A 24,357-nucleotide genomic window follows, 5' to 3' on the forward strand; every position below is an offset into this window, starting at 1 on the left:
GTAGAGAGAGATAAAAGACAATCTATGCATTAGTCCAAAAGAAAAAAATAAAAACCACTGAAGAGGGAAGGGACGATCCAATGCTAAGGTGTGCCTGCCTGAGAAAGGTTGTGACCAGCCGGCCACTCAGGGTAGAGCTGGAGGCTGATGCTGATTCGGCAGCACTGGTGAGCGAGATGTAGAGGAAACCTCGAATGAGCTGGGGGTGCTGGGTGCATGAGCAGCCCGAGTGGACAGGCATCCATCAGAAACCAGAGGCCAAGACCAGCAGGAAGTCGGTCAGCGGTCAAGAGAGCAGATCAGGCCTCATTCACTGTGGCAGTGCAGGCCAGAGTGAGAGGCGGATGTGCTCGAGGGATGAGGGTCGCAAGGGGACTCTGCCTGAGACAGGCATACATCAGAAGCCATACACGACGTGCAGGAATCTCTGTAGGGGGGTCCTGGGCACCGAGGACTCCAGACCGAGAGCTCTGAAACACAAAAGCGAGTGCAGAAAACAGTGCATCTGAAAGCTACCATGTCTCTTTTTTTTAAGCTAATTTCTATTGGAGTATAGCTGCTTTACCACGTGCTAGTTGCTGCGGTACAGCAAAATGAATCAGACATACGTGCACATATGTCCTCTCCTTTTAAATGTCCCTTCCCAGTCGCATGACCTCAGAGCATTAAGTAGAGTTCCCTGTGCTATCCCCTGGAGGAGGGCATGGCAACCCACTCCAGTATCCTTGCCTGGAGAATTCCATGGACAGAGGAGCCGGGCGGGCTACAGTCCATGGGGTTGCAGAGAGTCGGACACGACTGAGAGACTAGGCATGCATGCACGCCTGTGCTATACCATAAGCTCTCTTTAGTTGTCTATTCTAAGTTGCTTCAGTCACGTCTTAAGTCCTTGAGACCCTTTGGTCAGTAGTCCACCAGACTCCTCTGTCCATGGGATTTCCCAGGCAAGAATACTGGAGTGGATTGCCATGTCCTCCTCCAAGGGATCTTCCTGACCAAGGAATCGAACCCATGGCTCCTGCGTCTCCTGCCTTGCAGGCAGATTCTTTACAGGGAGCTGCCAGGGAAGCCCCATCTATTTTATACAAGTATCACTAGTATATGTGTGTCGACTCCAATCTCCCTGTTCCTCCCACCACCCCCTTGGTGTCTATACATTTATTCTTCTCTACATTTGTGTCTCTGTTTCTGCTTTGCAAATAGGTTTATCTGCACCATTATTCTGATTCCACATATGTGCATTAATATACAATATTTGTTTTTCTCTTTCTGACTTGCTTCTCTTTGTATGACAGTCTCTAGGTCCACCCATGTCTCTGCAAACGGCACGACTGTTTAGCAAAAGGGATTTCCATCATGCAAGCATGTTTTCTACTTGACCCCTTTCCTTATTTTTTCCGCAATGAAACTGGAAACATGACCTTATTTCCTGTACTAACAACATTTCAGCTCATCTATTAAGGTTTTATATGTATGGTTATCAAAGGAATTTGGATATTCTCAAAGTAAATCTGATGTCGCCAAGGCAACTGCCAAGAATCCTAAACATAGTACCCTTGGGGGACCCTATTTTTCATTATGAAAATTCAAATCTACACAGAAATAAAAAGTATAGTGAAGTGTATCTTATCCAAGGATTAACAAGATTTTGCCACATTTTTTTCTTCCTTGTCTTTTCCAGAGTATTTTTAATTACTAAAAAAAAAAACAAAAAACTTTCCATCTCAATCATTTTTGAGATACAGTTCAGTAGAATTACCTATATTCACGCTGTTGTGCAATAGATCTCCAGAAGTAGTTCATTTTGTAAAATTGAAATGCTATCCCTGTTAAAGAGCAGCTCCCCTTTCTCCTCCCCTGGGCCCTGGAAACCACCATTCTACTCTCTGTTTCAGTGAATTTGACAACTTTGGATGCCTCTTGGGCTTCCCTGGTGGCTCGGTGGTAAGGAATCTGCTTGCAGTGCAGGAGATGCGAGAGAAATGGGTTTGGTCCCTGGGTCGGGAAGATCCCCTAGAGAAGGAGATGGCACCCCACTCCAGCATTCTTATCTGGAAAATCCCACGGACAGAGGAGCCTGGTGTACTCCTTTCCATAGGGTCACAAAAAGTCAGACCCAACTGAAGCACCTGAGCACACACACACACAGATGCCTACTGTAAGTGGAATCATATAGTATTTGTCTTCATGACTGGCTAACTTCACTTGGCATCATGTCTGCAAGGTTCATATTTTAGCCCGTGACAGGGATCCCTTTTAAGGCTGAATAATATTCCATGTATCCCAAGACTACCCTTGGCTTATCCATTTATCCTTCATGAACTTTTGGGTTGCTTCTCCCTCTTGACTATTGCTAATAATGCTGCTTTCAATATGAACATGCGAATACCTCTTCAAGATCCTACTTTTAATTTTGTTGGCTATATACCAAGAAGTGAAATTCCTGGTTCCTATGGTATTTCTAGGCTTCCCAGGTGTCTCAGTGGCAAACAATCCGCCTGCCAATGCAAGAGACATGGGTTTGACCCTTGGGTTGGGAAGATCCCCTGGAGAAGGAAATGGCAACCCTCTCCATTATTCTTACTTGGAGAATCCATGGATAGAGGCTACAGTCTATAGGGTCACAAAGACTTGGACATGACTAAACATGAGCAAGAACAAATATGACTTGTCTAATCTGAATTTTTTGAGGAAACCATCATTACTCTTTTCCATACTAGGTATACCAAAATTTTACATGTCCACCAATAATGCACAAAGCTTCCTGTTTTTTCATATCTTCACCAACACTGGTTGTTTTCCTTTTGTTTGTTTGTTTTCTAATAGTAGCCACCCTCATTAGTGTGAGATGATATCTCACTGTGGTTTTACTTTGTGTTTTCTAATGAGTAGGTGTAGCTCAGTCGGAAAAGAATCCGTCTGCCATGCAGGAGACCCGAGTTCAATCCCTGGGTTGGGAAGATCCCCTGGAGAAGGGAATGGCAACCCACTCCAGTATCCTTGCCTGGAAAATCTCATGGACACAAGAGCCTGGTAGGCTGCAGTCCATGGGGTCGCAAAGAGTCGGGCATGACTGAGTGACTAACACTTACTTACTTACTTGATTAGTAGTGATGTTGACCACTTATCATCATTGCAGAAAGGCCTATCCCTTGTCCATTTTCTGATCAGATTACTTGCTTTCTTGTTATTATTGTTGAGTTGTAAGAGTTATTTGCATATCCTGGGCAATAATCCCTGATCAGATACATGATTTGTAAATATTCTCTTCCGCTCCATACTTCGTCTTCTCACTCTGTTGACTGTGTCCTCCAAGGCCCAGCAGTTTGAAGTGTCTTAGCCTTTGTCTGCTGTCGTCTCCGTTGCCTGTGATTTTGGTGTCACACCCAAGAAATCATTACCAGTCTCAATGTCAGAAGATTTCCTCTGTGTTTTCCTAGAAATTTTATAATTTTAGGTCTTACAATGATGACTTCAATCCATCTTGAGTTTATTGTATAAGGTAAGGGCCAACTTCATTCTTTTCCATGTGGATAGCAAGTTTCCCATCACCATTTGTTGAAAATACTGTCTTTTCCCCAGTGAGTGATCTTCACATCCTTGCCGAAGATTATTGGGCCATATCTGCAAGGCTTTATTCCTGAGCTCTCTATTCCATTTTATTGTTCTATTTGTCTGTCTTTGTGCCAGTACGATACTGCTCTCATTGCTATAGTTTTGTAATGTTTTCAGATCATGAAGGCTGAGCCTGCTACTGTTCTTTCTCAAAACTGGTTTGGCTATTGCAAGGTCCCTTAATATTCCATATGAATTTTAGGATGAACTTTCTTATGAGAGAAATGCCATTGAGATTGTGATAGGGATTGCATTAAATCTATTGATTGCCTTCAGCAATATTGATGTTTTAGTAATATTAAGTTTTCCAGTCTATGAATATGAGATGACTTTCCATTTATTTGTATCTTCAATTTCTCTCAGCAGTGTTTTACAGTTTACAGGGTACAAGTGTTTTCCCTCTTTGATTAAATCCATTCCTAAGTGTTTTATTGTTTTCATGCTATTATAAATGCAACCGTTTTCTTAGTTTCTTTTTTTAGATGTTTCATGGCTAGTGTTTAGAAAGACAACTAATTTCTGCATATGAATTTTCTATGCTACAACTTTGCTGAATTTGCTTATTTGTTTCCACAGTTTGTGTATGCATACTTGTGTGTGTGTGTGTGTGGGTGTGTGTGTGTGTAATCTTTAGGATTTTCTCTACAAAAGACCATATCATTTTATACTCTGAGGAAATCAGAATTGAAAAAGATTTATATTCCCCCAATGTTCATCGCATTATTATTTGCAATAACTGGAACATGGAAGCAACCTAGATGTCCATCAGCAGATGAATGGATAGGGAATTTGTGGAACATGTGCACAGTGGAATATTACTTGCCTATAAAAAGGAACACACTTGAGCCACTTCTAATGAGGTGGATGAACCTAGGGCCTATTATACAGATCGAAGTAAGTCTGAAAGAGAAAGACAAAGACCGTACCTCAATGCTTATATATGGGATCTAGAAAGATAGTACGGATGACCCTACATGCAGAGCAGCAGAGGAGACACAGATGTAAAGAAGAGACTTTTGGACACAGTGGGAGAAGGAGAGGAAGGGATGATTGGAGAGAATAGCATTGAAACATACACATTACTGTATGTAAGGTAGATGGCCAGTGGGAGTTTGATCCATGATGCAGGGAACTCAAAGCCAGTGCTCCGTGACATCGTAGAAGGACAGGGTGGGGAGGGAGGTGGGAGAAGTGTTCAGGAGGACACAGTATACCTATGGCAGATTCATGCTGATGTATGGCAAAAACCATCACAATATTGTAAAGTAATTATCCTCCAATTAAAATAAATAATAATATTTTTTAAAAGACCGTGTCATCTGCACACAGAGATAACTTCACTTCTTCCTCTCCAATCTGGGTGCCTTTTGTAACTTATTCTGTTAGTCTATTGGCTCTGTTAGCACTCTAGACTGGGGAGCTTATCAGCAGCAGAAATTTATCTCTCACAGTTCCGAAGCCTGAGAAATCCAAGGTAAAGGCACCAGCAGATATGGTGTCTGGTAAGGAGGGTCTCCTTTTTGGTTCCTGTGTGGCTGTCTTCTTGCTGTGTTCTCACATGGTAGAAGGGACAAGGGAGCTCTCTGGGGTCTTTTTCATAAAGGCACTGATCCCAGTCATGAAAGCTCTACCCTCTCATGACCTAATCACCTCCCAGAGGCCCTGCCTCCAAATACCATCACCCTGGGGATTAGTTTTCAACACCAAAGTTTGGGAGGGCACAGCCTACAGCCCTTGCCAGATGCTCGGGTCTGGATTTGTAGCACTGTGTTAAATAGAAGTAGAGAAAGGGGGCTTCCTTGCCTTGTTCCTCATCTTGGAGGAGGTGCTTTCAGGTTTTCGCAACTGAGGATGTTAGTTGTGGGCTCTTCATATATGACCTTCACCATGTTGAAGTAATTTCCTTCTGTTCCGAGTCTGTTGAATGTTTTTATCGTAAAACAATGTTGGATTTTGTCCAATGCTTTTTCTGTATCCATTCAGGTGATCATGCAGTTTCTGGCCTTTGTTTTGTGAATGAGGTGTGTTACATTGATTGATTTTCATATATTGAGTCCTTCTGGCACCCCTCCCCAACCTGGGCTGGGACTAATAAAAGGTTCAAGAGGCTGTTTCTCATGACTGGTTTATAAACACTACTTACCTACCTTTTTTCTAGGCAAAACCTCAGATTCAGTGGTTTCCCTATTCCAAAAAGGTTTATGCTAAGGAAGTTGTGGAACTGTTTTAAGCTCATATGATTTCATTATATTTTTCTTCCTTAAACACTTACTTGTTTACCTGAAGCATCCTACTCTCCCCCAGAAAGAGAAAAAGAGAAAGGGAAAGAGGAGGAATGGAAGGATGGAGGGAAGAGACAGATAAACAAATGATAAATCTGGCAACCTTGAACTCTGAGAGTAAAAGAGAAAAGAAAGAAAGGAGGAAGGAAAAAAAGACAAATAGATCATAAATCTCTTGAACTCAAAGAGAGAGAGAGAGAAAGCAGACAAACAGATGATAAACCTGATGACCTTGAACTCTGAGAACTTAATACCGTGTGCTAAGCCAGGCAGCAAGCTTTCTGATGAGATTTCCATCAAGATTCCTCTTTGTCTTTTCTTACGCTTACTCCATTATGTTGCTCAAGATTAAGAGAAATAAACATTTCAAGTCCACAAACATTCCCTGACACCAGAGACACTGAAATCAGGCTCACTACTACTTGTCACTACTTTTAGTCATGGGACCTGGAGCAACAACCTAGGCTCCCTCAGCTGCAGGAGCCTCGTTTATAAAATGGAGATCATAAAAGCCTTGGCTTCGTGCAGCTGTCACGACAATGAAATCAGATGATACACAGCAAGTGCCCCACAGAGGGGCTGACAGCAACGTCGTCACCTTCTCCAGCTGGAAGAAGAACTTGATGCTAAGTAGCCAACACAAATAATTCCCTCTTCTGAGGGGGAGAGTGATCATGGAGCGGGCACCGTCTTTATATGCACTACGTTACTCCGAGCAGCTCCGTCATCAGGCATTGTTTTATAGTTTAGGAAATTCAGGTTCAAAGAGAACCAGCCGCTAGATGGTAGAGCCAGAACTGAAACTCCAGTCTACAGACGTCAGGAAAATCTGTTCCTTTTGGTTTTGCTATTGCTATTGTTTAAGTGTAATTGATTTACAATGTTATGTTAATTTCTGCTGTACAGCAAAGTGATTCAATCGTACATATGTATACATTCCTTTTCATATTTTCTATTATGGTTTATCACAGGATATTGAATATAGTTCCCACAAATTATCGCATTAATACTAAATGAGTTTGTGTTAATAATTGCCACACTACAGCCTCATTCTACACCCACAAATCTTAACTCTGATTGGTCTTTAAAGACAATGGTTTACAGTTGCCCAGGGAAAGCACAGTGCTGTCTGTATTTTACTCATGGCCTTGCTCTGGTTTCCCTGTGTTCACTTTCCACCTGACAACCACAAGCACCAGCCCACCACATCCTGCCAACCAAGTCTGCCTGCTCTGAAGTTGCTGTTCAGTCGCTCAGCTGTGTCTGACTCTCTGCGACCCCACAGACTGCAGCACGCCAGGCTTCCCTGTCCTTTACCATCTCCCAGAGCTTACTCAAACTCATGTCCATTGAGTTGGTGATGCCATTCAACCATCTCATCCTCTGTTGTCCCCTTCTCCCCTGCCCTCAATCTTTCCCAGCATCAGGATGAGTCAGCTCTTTGCCTCAGGTGGCCAAAGTATTGAAGCTTCAGCTTCAGCATCAGTCCTTCCAATGACTATTCAGGACTGATCTCCTTTAGGATGGACTGGTTGGATCTCCTTGCAGTCCAAGGGACTCTCAAGAGCCTTCTCCAGCACCACAGCTCAAAAGCGTCGGTTCTTCAGCGCTCAGCCTTATTTATGGTCCAACTTTCACATCCGTACATGACTACTGGAAAAACCATAGCTTGGACTTGCTCACCTAGGTCCAAACTTTTGACTCCCTCTTGATGATTCACTCCCCAAACCTCTCATGGGTCTGGTCTGTTGCTCAATTCTACTGCTCCAGCTCCTGACCTTGAGCCTATGACCTTCTCTATACTGTAGCATCCCTACAGGCTACAGGGCTCCAAGTGTTGTCAAGTATACTTAGATACAAGCAACCTTGATGATCTGGCATCCCCCACTGCCCCAGGCGCATGCCCAGAGGAGCCACCTCCCTGATGAACAGCAGTATAAACCCACACACTGAAAGCTTCGGCTTCTAATTGCTATTCAAACATATACATAGTCAACGACATAGTCAGTGACATTCCAAATAAAGATAGCATTGCTCTGAATGGACGCTTGTTCCAAATCAAATAAACATTTAGGAAAAAAGTACACATTACTGCCACAATTCCAACTTGCACCATCTCTTAAGGGAGGAACTATCAAATGCTAAGTAGTTTCTTATGAACATAAATTTCTTCATTACTGACATCTGTTTTCCATTCATTCATGTTGGTTTCTCTGATTAAAGCATCATTTCTGAGCCAATTTTTCAGTATTGATTGCAAATAAAGTTCAGAATCCAGTGAAATTTGATGCAAATGAAAGAAAAACAGATCATTTATTTTAGGTTTAAAAGTCACCAAGAGCTGGAGAGACTGACCCAGGAAACAAATGTTATAAAGTTCAGTACAAGACAAAGAGAACCTCCCAAAGGAGCTGCTCTTGGGAGTTGCCTTGGAGCCCAGCAGCTGGAGAAGGAAAAAAGATTCTAGTCAGAGGATGCCCACTGATGTAGGAAATGTCAAAAGTTCATCCATGCTGGAGTTCACGACCTCACAGGGTACTGGGGGGATTGAATTACAGTACTAAGTAAAATATTTATATAAGTAAAAATAAATAGTACGCTATATTTGATAACATTTTTTTCTGAATATTATGTTTAACATCTTAGGGAAAAAAAAACTTTCTGGTTGGAGAGACACTAGCAAATTGTTTAGAAATATAGAGACAGCAAAGACCCCAGACTGGAGCATGCCTGAAATGCTAACTAACCAAGCCAGAGCCCTACCCCTGCGGTCTGGCCAGTCCAATCCCAGGAAGCAAGAGTCCTCTGTCTGGATCATCGCAGGGCCAGGTACCCGGCAACAAGGGACCACCCCATACCTCAGAGCCCATCAGAACGGCTCAAACTGGCCTGTCCTAACCTGCTTACCCCACCCTGCCCTCTCTTTCCCTCAGAAATCCCACAAAAGCCATGGTCGAAGCCCTCACCTTCTTCTGTCTTCTCCTCCTGACCACCTCATTGCCTTTCCACGTGCCCTGCATGGCACGCCCTGCCCCCTGCTACAGAACCTGAACCCCTCCTCTGTTTCTGCATGTGGCCACACCTGACTGCCCATCTCTTAGCACAAAGAATATTAAACAGACCAATTTTTATTATTGGGCTTCCCAGGTGTGGCAAAGAACCCTCCTGCCAATGCAGGAGACATAAGAGATGCAGGTTCCATCCCTGGGTTGGGAAGATCCCCTGGAGGAAGGCATGGCAACCCCGTCCAGTAGTCTTGCCTGGAGAATCCCATGGACATGGGAGACTGGCAGGCTACAGTCCATAGGGCTGCAAAAAGTCAGACATGACCAAAGGGATTTAGCACACACACACATCTTTATCGTGAATTAGCAAGAAAGGCATTTTCCCAAAAACTCCTTCATAGCAAAAGTTCTCCAGGGTCATCTATTCCCATTTTATCTGCAGTCTTGAACTTTCTCCTCTAACTGAAATCCCCACTGCCTGTCGACCCTGTCCTTGTCAAGGTCCCTATGAACCGCACGTTCACTCAATTCTAGGGTCAGCTCTTCATCTACCTTCCTCGACCTTCAACCGCACTCCCCGCACCTCGCGTTTCCCCTCCTCGGCTCTCAGCTCCTGGACACCACTCTCCTGGGTCTTCCTTCTCCCTCACTGGCTGGACCTCCCCACCTCTTCGCGGGTTCCTACACCCCAGCCTCTAGCAGTTGGAGCCCCTAAGCTGGGTGATCAGCCCCCTTTCCTTAATCAGCATTCATTCTCTCTGTCATCTCGAGACTTTCAATTCCAGCTTCTAGATACTGTAGGTATAACTGATCAGTCCTCGATTTTTATCTCCAGTCTGGGACCCTTTCAGACTAAATGTGAACTACCTACTCAAAGCCATGTTTGCATATTGCATAAGACAGCTCGCATTTTAATAGACTTGTGGAAGTATAACTTGCATATCATAAAATTCACCCACTGTAAGTATACAATTCAATGACATTTAGTAAACGTCTAGATCTGTGTAACCATCATTAAAATCCAGTTTTAGGACATTTTCATCACTCCAAAAAGTTCCTTGATGCCTATTTGCAGCCATTGCCACCCCAGCCCTAGACAAACACTGAATTGTTTTAAATATATCCCTGTAAATATGCCTTTTCTAGACATTTCATGTGAACAGAATCATACAATAGCACTTTGTGTTTGACTTCTTTCCCTTAGCCTAATATTTTTCAAGATAATAAATGTGGTAGCATATATCCACACTGTGTTCCTTCTTGTTGCTAAATTCTATTCCATCATCTGGATATGTGTGCATACATTTTATTTACATTCACCTGGTGATGGATAATTGGATTATTTCTAGTTTGAGGCCATTATAAGTCATGCTTCTATGAACCAGGTCATATGATGAATGTATATATTTAGCTTTATAGAAAACTGCTAATCTGTTTCACGAAGTGGTTGTATCATTTCACTTTTCCACCAACAGTTGGTGAGAGTTTCTGTTTGTTCACTGCCTAAAAACAACTGATTTTATCTGTGATTTCCATTGTACCCTTTATAATACATGTACAGTATATTTCATTGTGCTTTTAACGTAGTATTTCCCTAGTGCTTAATGATGTGGAGTATTTTTCAGATGCTTATTAGCTGCTTGTATATTAGTAAACTATTTAATTTTTTACACATTATTAATTGGATTCTTCACCTTACTGAGGAATTGTAAGAGTTCTCTATATACTCTGGATACAAGTACTTTATCCGGTCTATGGTTAGAAGGTATTTTCTCCAAGCAAATGTCTAACCTTTTCATCTCTCTGCTTTATAACCGTATTTATTTGTTTACTTTCGGCTGTGCTGGGGTTTGGTAGCTGCGTGGGCTTTTCTGTAGTTGCACTGAGCCGGGGCCACTCTCTCAGTGTGTGCAGGCTTCTCATTGCAGTGGCTTCTCTTTCTGCAGAGCACAGGCTCTAGGGTGAACAAGCTTCAGTAGTTGTGGCTCAAGGGCTCAACAGTTGCAGTACCCAGGCTCTAGAGACATCACTTTGCCAACAAAGGTCTGTCTCGTCAAGGCTATGGTTTTTCCAGTAGTCATGTATGGATGTGAGAGTTGGACTCTAAAGAAAGCTGAGCACCAAAGAATTGATGCTTTTGAACTGTGGTGTTGGAGAAGACTCTTGAGAGTCCTATGGACAGAGAGCAAGGAGATCCAACCAGCCCATCTTAAAGGAGATCAGTCCTAGGTGTTTGCTGGAAGGACTGATGTTGGAGCTGAAATTCCGACACTTCGGCCACCTCATGCAAAGAGCTGACTCATTGGAAAAGACCCTGATGTTGGGAAAGATTGAAGGCAGGAGGAGAAGGGGACAACAGAGGATGAGATGGTTGGATGGCATCATCGACTCAATGGACATGAGTTTGGGTAAACTCAGGGAGTTGATGATGGACAGGGAAGCCTGGCAATCTGCAGTCCATGGGGTCGCAAAGAGTCAGACATGACTGAACAACTGAACTGAACTGAACTGAGGCTCTAGAGTGCAGGTTTATTTGCTCTACAGTATGTGGGATTTTCCAGGACCAGGGATCAAACCCACGTCTCCTGCATTGGTAGGCAGATTCTTTACCACTGAGCCACCAAGGAAGCCCCTTTTTCCAAAACAAAAGTTTTTAATCGTGGTGAAATCAAATTATCACTTCTTTTCTAGTATGGATTGTATCTAAAAATTCTTTGTCAAACCCAAGGTCATGGACATTTTCTCTTATATTTTCTTTTGGAAGTTTCCTGTTTTTAGCTCTTAGATTTAGTTAGGTCCATGAACTATTTTGAGACAACCCAAATGTTACTCGACTGAAACTGCACTTCTGATGTCCTTCTTCCAACCCTGACCTGTTTCTCCTACAAAACTCTTCAAGTTTCAGAAGCTACCTACCATTTCTGCTCTTAGAAGTCTCTGAAGCTTGTTAAAGCTGGTCATGAGGGTGGGAAAATCCCGGTCATCTCCATCTCACTAGAGAAGACATTTCATCTTTTCTGCTGTTGTTGCTAGTCACTTAGTTGCATGTCCAACTCTTTGCAGCCCCATGGACTGTAACCCTCCAGGCTCTTCTGTCCATGGGATTCTCCAGGCAAGAATACTGGAGTGGGTTGCCATGCCCGCCTCCAAGGGATCTTCCCAACCCAGGGATCAAACCTGGATCTCCTGCATTGCAGGCAGATTCTTTACCATCTGAGCCACCAGGACAGGGTTGGAGTGGACAGATGTGGGTTGCCATGCCCGCCTCCAGGGGATCTTCCCAACCCAGGGATCAAACCCATGTCCCTCATGTGTCCTGCACTGGCAGGCAGGTTCTTCACCACTCATGCCGCCTGGGAGGCCCCAGGTGAGAGATTTCTCCCAGGCCCCTGGGAGAAAGATTTCGTTGTTGATGCTTGAACTGAATTCTCTAAGCCAGCGGTCCCATGAGTGGGTTGGGTAGAATGTGTACTCATACTCTGTCAGAGATTAACTGCCACAAAAATATTTCAAGCTCAGAAGCTTTACCTACTGTCTCCCTTCTTAGAAACTTGAGACGCTTGTTTGAGAAGGTCACCCTGGCGCCTCCCGCACAGCACTTGGCCCCCCCGATGCTTCTGTTGCCTTTTCCACTCCACCCAAGGTAATGCGGAAGGTTCACCCCGAGGCGAGATGGTCAGGTCAAAGCGTACCTATGATGTTCTTCACCACTGTTCAGAGTCTCAGGCCTGTTGGAAGCCCCATTGCTCTGTGAAATCACCACGATGGTGCCGGAGCACAGGGACAAACGGCCAAGCTGGTGGGGCTGGTCTTGCCCAGACAGACGGTCCCTGTACCTGCTGGCTGACGCTGCTATAATGAAATATCATAGATGGGTGGCTTGAACCCCAGACATTGAGTTCTCACTGTTCTGGAGGCTGGGAGTCCAAATCAGGGTGCTGGGAGCACTTCCATGATTGTGGAGGGAAGACCTTAGAAGCCTGCCCGCCTGTCCATAGAAACAAGGTCACATCGACTCGGGGGCAGTAGGTGAGACGATTGGAAAATTATTTCAAAGGGCAATGCCTTTTTTATTAGAAGGTGATGTGTGTTTTCCGAGGAGTCAAGTATCACAGAAGTGGTTTAGAGAAAAATGGGCGGTGTTCATCGTTTGACGAAGTCTCTAAAGAGAGAGACGTGGAGTGCAGTGAGTGTGGCTGACGGGAGGTGTCAGCACAGAGAAGATCTCGCAAACGTGAGGCTGATGAGGCTCTGAGGCCCACAGGTCTGCTGGACAGCCAGGGAAGTGTTGTCAAATCCATTGATATAACCCCTGCTGCCCCAATGAAAAACATCCCTTGGCCAGAAAATCCATATTTCACACCAATGGACATTATGTATATATTTTTAACGGAATGTCTTGAAATTCTCTCATTGTCCATAAGCTCTTGCACACCCTCAAATCAAATCTTTCTTTTTTTTTTTTAATTTTTTTTTTATTTTTTAAATTTTAAAATCTTTAATTCTTACATGCATTCCCAAACATGAACCCCCCTCCCACCTCCCTCCCCATAACATCTTTCTGGGTCATCCCCATGCACCAGCCCCAAGCATGCTGCATCCTGCGTCAGACATAGACTGGCGATTCGATTCACATGATAGTATACATGTTAGAATGTCATTCTCCCAAATCATCCCACCCTCTCCCTCTCCCTCTGAGTCCAAAAGTCCGTTATACACATCTGTGTCTCTTTCCCTGTCTTGCATACAGGGTCGTCATTGCCATCTTCCTAAATTCCATATATATGTGTTAGTATACTGTATTGGTGTTTTTCTTTCTGGCTTACTTCACTCTGTATAATCGGCTCCAGTTTCATCCATCTCATCAGAACTGATTCAAATTCGAAGAATTATGTGCATCGCACTCTTTCCGTCTAACATCTCTCACACCTTCATATTCCTCCATGTTTTCCTTTTCATCAGTTTAGTGCTACAAGGTGCCAGGTACAAAAGCCACCGACAGAGTCCTTGCTGTCAAGCAGGTCACATTCTAGCTGGGAAAATAACATCTCACCACCTAGTTGTACAGGTCGGATTTAGAGATCTTTATACCCTCCAAATGTCTTTCACTAACACTGAGTTTATTTTTGAAAATCGAGAAAGAACTATTTTTCACCCCCTCAACATTTTTCAAGACTTTTTAAACTAATACTTGCTAAAGAAGCCCCTTCAGTTTCGTTATTCAGAGCAGATGGTTTTAAAATAAAAATATCTTGTCTCTTTTAAATAATATAAAATTATTCTAATGAACTCCATGTTTGTTGTTTTGTTGTTGCTTAGTGCTAAGTCGTGGCCAACTCTTTTTGTGACCCCCATGGATTGTAGCCCACCCAGCCTCCTCTGTCCATGGGATTTCCCAGGCAAGAATACTAGAATGGGTTGCCATTTCCTCCTCCAGAGGATCTTTCTGATCCAAGGATCGAAACTTCATCTCCTGCATTGGCAGGTGGATTCTGTACCACTGAGCCATCAGCGAAGCCCCATGGAGTTCATTAGAACAATTTCATGAATTCTATCTTGCCTCTTTTAAAGAATAATTCATAAAATTATTCTCATGAACGCTATGTAGGCAGCAGCTATTTTAAGTCAACTTGAAAAACTAGATCAGCCCTGAGTGTTCTTTGGAAGGAATGATGCTAAAGCTGAAACTCCAGTACTTTGGCCACCTCATGCGAAGAGTTGACTTATTGGAAAAGACCCTGATGCTGGGAGGAATTGGGGGCAGGAGGAAAAGGGGACGACAGAGGATGAGATGGCTGGATAGCATTACTGACTCGATGGACGTGAGTTTGAGTGAACTCCGGGAGTTGGTGATGGACAAGGAGGCCTGGTGTGCTGCGATTCATGGGTTCACAAAGAGTCAGACACGACTGAACAACTGAACTGAACTGAATTGAAAAACTAGGTCTCTTTTAAAAATAAGAGGGGGATGGTAAATAAACAAGAGGTTTCTTTTTTTTTTCATGTTCAAAGACATTGCTTCTTTCTGGAGGCAGAAGGAGGGGGGTGATCAGCCAGAGAGCAGAGGTCCAGTCTAGAAATCCTTCTTTATCCGCCTAGGTGGTCCACACACACTTAATGACACTTAACCTGTGCCCACCCTCTGTGGCTGGAGACCACAGAGCCTGGGGGAGGAAGAAGGTATCAGGGCAATAACCACACAAATCCATAAATTCAAAATGTGACGAATGTGACGCAGGAAAAGTCATAGGACTCTGACATGGGGGTGTGATCCACCATGGGTAGATGGTCTTTAACATGGGAAACAGTGACTTGATTTTTAAAGCTGGCTTAAAAAACAAACAAACGCCAAAGGCCTGCTCGGGGTACAGAAGGGGATTCTTGTAAAGAACTTGAACCTCAGCCCACACATGTAAGGCTGTGATCTTTTAAGGTGACTGTTTCAGGCCTTCCACCAGGCATGGAAGAGCCTCAGGCATGTGGTTGGCACCTGATAAAGTAGGATTTTACATCTTTCTGTCACATAAAAGGACACTGAGTAACCAAGCTACAGAAATAGCTCTCTCTTCTTCACAAGCAGAGGCGACGGGTCAGCACAGTAGGCTCTGCCCAGGGCAGCGTCCTCTCTCCCCACTGTTCCTTCCACCTGCTAATAAAGCATCTTGCCTTGTCCCTTTTTCGTTCACTTGTTAGCCTTCTTCCTTTAACAGGGCAGGTGGCTACAGGGTCAGAAAACTCCTCTCTCCCTACTCTCTAGCTCAGGAAAGGTTTTTCTTAAATGTCAGCATCACCTGGGTAGAAACACTTCCTCGGGGTCCATCTCAGGCACTGGACTCCTTCCTGGAGCTCAGCGTGCAGGACCAGTACACGTTCCCATATCCTGCCAGCATCTCAGACTTGTCCCAGCTCTGATTTACAGGAGTGAACCAATCCCCCTCCTCACCAGTACCCCTCAGGCTGGCATGCCTCCACTTTTTCTCTCTCAGGAGCCCCAAATCCATACTTACCCCAGCCGAAACCTCAGACATCTTTGCCTTCTCTAAACTGGGGGTCCTCCGACTTGAGTCTGTCTTAAAAATTACCCAGATGGTGGCTCCACCTACAGGTTCTGATTCAGTGGGTCTGTCTTGGGTCAGGCCTGAACATTTGCCGGTCCACCAAGTGCCCAGAAGGTGCTGCTGCTGGGGGAATTAGTGCTTGCCTCAGGCTTCCCTCATGGCTCAGCTGGTAAAGAATCTGCCAGCAATGTGGGAGACCTGGGTTCAATCCCTGGGCTGGGAAAATCTCCTGGAGAAGGGAAAGGCTACCCACTCCAGCATTCTGGCCTGGAGAATTCCATGGACTGTATAGTCCATGGGGTCGCAAAGAGCCGGACACAGCTGAGCAACTTTCACTGCCCATCGTCACTAGGAACCACCGAGTCATCTTCTTGTGGCCTCTTTGCAACCATGCCCGCTGGCTCCCTCTTTATTATACCAGCTGGGGTCTCTCCGTCTCCACCCCAACCATCCCGTGACTGCAGCCCTAGGAGCAGCTCCAGAAAATGCTGCTTCTCCTCCTCTGCTCTCCACGTCCTTCAGGGCATCCCCACCACATAGAAAATATATTCCAGTTTCTTCCACGTGACATCAGAGGCTCCCCGTGGCTTGACCTCAAGCTCCTTCTGCAATCTTTTCATCTGCTTCCTCCCAGCAGAGCCCCCTCTCCTTTAAGTATCGTAACATTCTGTTCCCCAAGCCTTTTGTTATATCCCTACCCCTTCCATAATGGTGTACAGCATTTAGGATCAACTCCTAGCACTGTACCTCCTGAGTACGCAATCATCATTCCAGTCACTTTTTTGAAGATTTTTTTAATATTGATTTTTATTTATTCATTTGGCTGTGTTGGCTCTTAGTTGCAATACACGAGACCTTTCAGTTGTAGCATGTGGGATCCAGTTCCCTGAAAAGGGATCAAACCCAGGTCCCCTGCACTGAGAGCAAGGAGTCTTAGCCACTGAACCGCCAGGGAAGTCCCACAATGCCAGTTACTCCAGGGTCTTCATCTTCAAGATGCCTAGTGAGTGATCCCTCCTAGCAGGAATGGCATAAAGTTGATGAGAAGATGCAGTCAGTTAACACATTATGACAGAGCCTGGGACAGAATGGCTAAACAACACTTCATGATATTTATGTATAGGTTTGTGCTAAGTCACGTCAGTCGTGTCCAACTCTTGGCAACCCCACGGTGTGTAGCCTGCCAGTCTCCTCTCTCTATGGGGATTCTCCAGGCAAGAATACTGGAGTGGGCTGCCATGCACTACTCCAGGGGATGTTCCCAATCCAGGGATCGAACCCAGGTTTCCTGTGGCTCCTGCCTTGCAGACGGATTCTTTACTGCTGAGCCACCAAGAGTTTATGTACAGGTTTAATACTATGTACAAAATAAATGTTGTTTGTTCAATATAGCCCAAGGCTATGGCTTGAGCCTGTAGAAAAACGTTCTCTGATCGAAGCTATCACCGCTGTTGAAAGTTGAACCCCAAAATCAATCAATAGTCATTCATTCATCCAAGGAGCCTATTGTCAAATCAATAAATTTGACAGCTTCTTCCCAGTGGTAATTGAACTGGTGTGCTTGCGCCTTGAAAAATCAAGTGCCGTTTGTTCGATTCTTAGTTAAGTCCACGTGTCAGCCCTGGTAGGACCGAGGTTGTTACTGTCCGTCTTAAGAAGCCAAGACACGTCCTTATTACGTCAGACGGCTCAGGGGGGCGGGGGGGGGGGGGGAGCGTTGTTCAGCTTTATCTCATGATGGTTTATGTGAAGTTCTAAATTTGCAAAATAAAATGACATTCTCTTGTTATTTTTTAATCTAATCTTCCCTTTGGAAGAAAAAGATGTTGTTTTAAAGTAATTTTCTTGTATTGTTTTAGGCTTGCCTCCAATCCCTTCAGCCTCCAGAACAGGCTTTGCAGAATTTTCCATGAGAGAACGCATGAGGGAGAAATTACAGGCTGCGAGGGTGAGAGAAACCGCAGGGATATTTTGCTCGGCGCCAATTACCTTGCTTCCAGTCTTGTCCAGCTTGATTCATTTGCTCAAAACTGCGTGGATTTGAATACTGTTCAATTTGTTTTTCATGCTCTAAAGGTGTAATGCAGCATATAACTATGAGCACAGATGAAAATTACACTTAAGAAGAATGTAATGTCCTTTTTCTAAACCATTGTTTTGACCTCTTAAAGAAGCATAGCATGCATTATTTTACGGATTGATTTCCTCCCGAGATGGTGACTGAGGTTTTCATAGCATCACTGACATTATGTAGCAGTAATTTTCTCTTCGACTTTTTAGTCCAAAGCAGAGAGTGCGCTGCTGCAGGAAATTCCCACCCCTCGGCCCAGGCGCTTACGGAGTCCCGCCGAGAAAGAATCGGAGACCGAGTGTGGCATGGAGGTGAGAAATAGGCTACCCCTACTTTGTGACCAAAGACAGTGATGCCAGATAGAAATGTTCCAGCAAAAGTTCTAGAACAGAGCTATGCACAGAGGGGCTGTTAAAAACTCATTAATAATAATAGCTGCTATTTATAGATACTACTTGGTGCTGGGCATTTTGCCAAGTCTTTTCCCCATGTTATTAGACGCCCTTATCCCAACACCTCTATGAGGTGGGTACCATGATTTTCATTCACATTTGACATACGAGGTTCAGAGGGCCTGCCAAGCCATCCCCAGGTCACAGAGCACATATGTGGACCAGTCAGTATTGGATTCTAGCTCTGTCTCATTCCCAGTGTGTCTCATGGGTCAGCGGTGCTGGGCACATGGATCTTGCTGGGAAACAGAGAAAGAGATAAGAATAGAATCCAATCGTGGGGATTTTGAGTGTTACACTAAGGTGCCCCAATGTTTTTTTCTAAGCCACGGAGAGCAATTGACAATTGGATCGGGTGGTGATTTGAATGCACCGGGGTGACTTGTTTGAATCTGAGATGCTGGTGAGGCACCTCAGTGTGCTCCTGAGATGCACAGAGAGGAAGGGACCCGGCCTGGAGACACAGATTTAAGAAGTATTTGAACTGTGGTGAGTTTTGAAGTTTTAAGAGTGTGAATGACGATGGTCCTACACTTGTAGAAACTAAAGGCCCATGAGGCAAAGAGGAAGCCTGTTAAAGACAGAAAGACATATCAGTGATGTGGCTGAAGGACCAACACATCCAGGGTGGAAGAAGGAGCAGAAAGATCAACAGGGCACGTGGCCCAGTGAAGTGTTTGCAAGTCTAACCCAGTGGCATGTGGTGACGATGGTTTTGGTTGTTTTTAAAGTCTAAGCGTTAGGGATATTTCTGGAGCAATGTCACTAATTTCTTAGATGATGCCTTTTATTCTTCTATGATGAGATGTTATAGATTTTCATTTACCTGTATTCATCCCCAACAAGCCAGAGATTGCATGATTACAAGGAAAGTTGCATTTGTGCTCATGGGTTTTCAGAACACTCAGTCGGTCCCCTAAAATGGCTCATGACAACTGGCTACTCCATTCTACAGAGGACACATTTCTTTTTCTTTATTTCCAATTGATTTTCTTCCATGAGAGCCATAATTGTAAGAGCCATAGTTCTAAAGTATTGGAAAATAAAGAAAAAGTACCAAGACTTTCCTGGTGAGCAAGTGGTTAAAACTTCATCTTCCAATGCAGAGGGAGAGAGTTTGATCCCTGGTCAGGGAATTAATATCCCACATGCCTCTTGGTCCAAAAAACCCCAAACATTAAAACAGAAGCAATATTGTAATAAATTCAATAAAGCCTTTAAAATAGTTCACATCAAAAAAAATTTTGTTTTAAAGGAGAAAGTCCCTAAAATCTCATCATTATGACACAAATACTTTGGTTCTTTTGGTAGATGTGTGAGTAAGCAACAGGAGGGTGTGGTCTCCCATGTCTGGCGTTGTCTGCATCTTCTTGATGGATAATCCTTTCACACAATCATCGTAGTTCTCGCTTGTCCAATAGGCCATGAATACGATATCCAAATCAAGTTGGTAGTTTTAGAAGTGAAAATATACTCCTTTGGCTCACAGAGTTATTTATTTCTCTTTGTGAGCAGGAACTTGACCTTTTGTCTAGCAGAGTGCATATCCCCTAAGAGTCATTCTCTGAAGGTGAGGCAAACACCACCTGTCTTGTCCGCAGACCTAATCTCAGGTTTCCAACGACATGTCACTCACAAGCACACTTATTCATGTACATACCTTAGCCCAGAAGAAGAATATAAAAAGCAGACAATTTTGGTCCTACGGGGCAAAGAACACATGAAAAGGCCAGGTCCTGGACCTCAGCTGTCCAGCACTAAATTCTGGCAGTCTCACTCACTAGCTGTATGACCTTGGATGTGTAAATTTTTCATTCTCCGAGTGATAAATATAACCCCCTTCCCCACTTCCCACCTCTTTTTTTTTTTTTGCTGTGTTGGGTCTTATTTGAAGCATGGAGGTTCTTTTGTTGTAGCACGTGGACTCTCTAGTAGTGACGTGCAGGCTGAGTTGCTCCACAGCATGTGGGATCTTAGTTCCCTGACCCAGGAATGAACCTGCGTCCTCTGCGTTGCAAAGCAGATTCATAACCATTGGACCACCAGGGAAATCCCCTCACCTCTTTAAAATAGGGATACTACCCAAAACCTGATCCTTGATATTGTTTTGAGGATTAAAGGAGTGCATACATGTCACAGGGTTTCACACAGTGCCTGGCTCATGTGAAGCCTTCTCTCCATAGTTAGTAGCAAGTGTCAGAGGCTGTAGGGTCAGAGCAAAAAGAAGAAGCCGCTTGGGAATACTTGGGTCAGGAATCTAAATCCATCAGCACAAACCTGTGCTAAACTCTTGTTTCCATTCCTCTTTATCCTCAGCAGATTTGTAATAAGAGAACAAAGCCAAACACACATCTCCAAGAACATGTCAACAAAGAAGTGGGAATAACACAGAACATTTGGCTCCTTGGTTTCCAGTAGGCATGACCAAAATGTCTCTGTTTTGTGGACCTGGTTCATTGTCCCAAGTGCCCCGGGTTCTGATCCCTTGACACACTCTACCTGTTGCCAGCATCTCTTGGAGGCTCCTTCCTGCCGGGTGTCCAATGGACTCTGAACACACAGCAGTGACAGTGACAGCCCACTCTCAAGGAGCCCAGTGGGGATGACAGACAGGTGATCCGACGGTGGAAGTGCAGGCTGGAAGATCCACGGTGGGCGCCTTGAGGAAGCCTTAGAAAGGGCACTTCCCTTGGAGTCAAGTTATGTAAAATATGAAGTGTCTTGCCTTAGGCAGTGGTTTCTTGCCTAAGGCAATGGTTTCTTATCTGTGGCTCAAAAACATAAGTGGCAAAAGAATAAATCAATACACTGGACTTCATCAGAATTAAACACATTTCCATTTCAAAGGAAACCAAGAAAAAAGTGAAAAGACAACACGCATAATGGGAGAGATTACTTGCAAATCATGTATCTTGATTAGTATCATGCCTGATACTGAGAATATATAAAAATCGGAGATATCTGCAAGACCATCTAGATTAGGCTGTCTTTAGGGAATTAAAACTATTGACTAGTAGTTAGAAGAGAGGTCAGGGCAGGAACTACTATATTTTGTAATTATGCTTTGTTAAAACTAATGGGACTTGAGATTGTCTAGCTCAAGCTAGGGTCATAGAGCCTTCTTGGAGGTTACAACAAATTCAAGGATGAGAAAGAATTCCTAGCTGGACACAAGCACACATCATCATAGGCATTCACTTGAAATTGAATAGTATTACTTTAAGCTTTCATGAAGATTTTATAGATAATAGTTCTTTAAAATTTAATTCTGCACACAATCCTTTTAAATATATTTAATGGCTTTTCTTATGCTAATATAATTTATATTTAAATACTTTGAGATTTTGATAAAAATTAAATTACCACCGTTTTGCTCAAGTCCATACATATCATAGTAAAACTGTCAATCTTATCATTTTAAAAGATACCTAAAAATTATATTGTCCAAACTTACTGTCCTTTCTGTCAAGCAAATACAGAAAGAGATGGAAAGAAACAGAAAGAATAAAATACTGATCTCCACATACACATATTTGCCAAATGGAATTTTACCTACTTATTTTATTTTTTAAATGGCTAATGTTAGACTTTCTGCCTGGTCTTCTTCTGTTTTATTATCAGTCTTTAGCTGTCTCTAAAACCTAAGGCTTGCCTACACAGAGCTAAGCTTCTCGTCTCTCTGATCGGTTGACTCCTTGGCTTATTTATGTGTTTTCAAATGTACCAGTCTCTGTCTTGGGCTCTAGGAGGTGAGGGATTCTGAGGCAGACAGGAGCAGAATGGCATCTTCAACAGTGGGCGAGAAAGGTTTAGCCTTGTTTTATGAGAAAGACTGAACTTAGCAGACCCTTAGTAAGCCTTCCTGACCTTTCCCTGGTGGCTCAGTGGTAAAGAATCTGCCTACCAAGCAGAAAATATGGGTTCAATCCCTGAGTCAAGAAGATTCCCCTCGAGAAGGAAATGGGAAGCCACTCCAGTAATCTTGCTGGGAAATCCCATGGACAGAGGAGTCTGGTGGGCTATGGTCCATGCAGGCATGAAAGAACTGGACATGACTTAGTGACTAAACCACTGCCACCAATTTTTAAACGTGTTTATCCTTACATTACATAATACTCATCTGCTTCTTTCCTTGTCTTCAAAAGAGCCACTTAAAATTCTGGAATTTACCAAGACAAATATTAACTCTGCATTGCACTGTGAAATTTATTCATTAGCACTGCTTCAACTTTTGTATAATTGAATGCTATTAGTTAACTATTTGGGCTTCCCTGATAGCTCAGCTGGTAAAGAATCTGCCTGCAATGCAGGAGACCCCACTTTGATGCCTAGGTCAGGACAATCCCCTGGAGAAGGAATAAGCTACCCACTCCAGGATACATGGGCTTCCCTGGTGGCTCAGACGGTAAAGAATCCACCTGCAATTCAGGAGACCTTGGTTCGATCTCTGGATTGGGAAGATCCCCTGGAGGAGGGCATGGCAACCTACTCCAGTATTTTTGCCTGGAGAAGCCCATGTACAGAAAAGCCTGGCTTCAATACGTAGAGTTGCAAAGAGTCAAACACGACTGAAGCAACTTAACACACACGCACAGTTATCTATTTAACCTACTATTGCAAAGTGAGAAAATGGAGGGAAAGCATAGAACCTTACAGAAACTGGAATTGTATGTATTCTCTTGATATCATGATAGATTGCACCCAACTGATGCCCACATTTTTATTCTTCCATTGCTGGACATTCAGCTGCACTTATGTGGAATTTCATAGCACCTTAGCTTGCTGTTCCAAGTATTTCTAGCTTTCATCACAGAATGTCTCTGGATAAACGCCTGAGGAGACCCACTCAGCCATTAAGAGATTCACACAAAAATGGAAGAGCCAGGGCCTGGGGCAACCCTTACCCATTTGGACTTATTTACCATCAGACGTGGTTGACGCTCTTCATCATAGACTGTTTGGAGATGATCCTCTGTGAGCTGGATAATCTATTGATTTTTAGGGTGAAATAGCATTTCCATTTGGGGGTTTATTGACTGTAAAATTTTGTATTCATTTAGTCATGAGAGAGACAGAGCTGAGGAAGAAAACAATCAGCCACTTTACCATTCAAATATATTTGTAAACATTTCATTCCCTAGAAATGGTGAGATGCATCAATGGTCAGAAGATAAAGCCTTTTGAGGGCTAATGCTTGTTTTATAAAAAAAATCCTCAGTTTCTTGCTTTAAATGATGTATCTGTTATTTTTTTCCATTTTTATAGCTGGATAGAGAGGTACAAAGGACTCAACAAGAACATGACTCCCAAGGTCATTCAAGAGTAAAGTTCCACGATTCTGTACGAAAAATCAAGTCTAAACCCCTGGTGAGAAATCCTGTCTTTTAAAATCATGCTGCCTTTAAATTATGTAGGCTTTAAATCATGCATCTTATTGATTCATTTCTGTTTTTGAAAATTGTCCATGAGAGACAACTGTACATATAAGCTGACTCCTACTTCATGAAATATGCAAGAAAGAATACGAGGAATGATTCCTACTTTCAAACCCTAGAATCTTATGGAGAGATTAGAAAGCTGCCTATTGTGGGGAAAGAAAAATGCCTCGAAGGACAGGAATGTTCTTGATAAGCTGATTTGTTCAGCTGTGAAGTTGTTACCAGCTTTTATTATGGGAAAAAGGGAGATACTAATTCAAGAATTAAACCAGAAATGGTATTTTTCCAAAGTTTAACAAACCCTGTATTGCTCATAATTAAAAGTATCTCAGCACTGGCCTATAAATCACTTTTTGGCATTTTAATCATCTTTTCTAAAGCTTTTAACTGCTATAAATAATATGTTTTTGTGTTTGTAGGAAGGTAAATAATTGAT

At 43.4% G+C, this 24,357-nt stretch overlaps 1 protein-coding gene across 5 annotated transcripts in view; it reads left to right on the plus strand.

Annotated features, from left to right (window-relative positions):
* The window catches only part of CC2D2A (coiled-coil and C2 domain containing 2A), a 132,530-nt gene that overhangs the window by 19,923 nt on the left and 88,250 nt on the right, over positions 1-24,357 (plus strand). For 4 of the 5 annotated variants that reach the window (XM_069594719.1, XM_069594722.1, XM_069594720.1 and 1 more), the window contains 3 exons: positions 17,820-17,908; positions 18,241-18,342; positions 23,749-23,850. In XM_069594719.1, the coding sequence (XP_069450820.1) occupies positions 17,820-17,908; positions 18,241-18,342; positions 23,749-23,850 (293 nt within the window). Of the gene's footprint in view, positions 1-12,449; positions 12,546-17,819; positions 17,909-18,240; positions 18,343-23,748; positions 23,851-24,357 lie in introns of those variants that run through there. The other variant, XM_069594721.1, reaches the window with a different exon arrangement.

Source organism: Ovis canadensis, chromosome 6 (genome assembly GCF_042477335.2).
Source record: "Ovis canadensis isolate MfBH-ARS-UI-01 breed Bighorn chromosome 6, ARS-UI_OviCan_v2, whole genome shotgun sequence".
Taxonomy (NCBI): domain Eukaryota; kingdom Metazoa; phylum Chordata; class Mammalia; order Artiodactyla; family Bovidae; genus Ovis; species Ovis canadensis.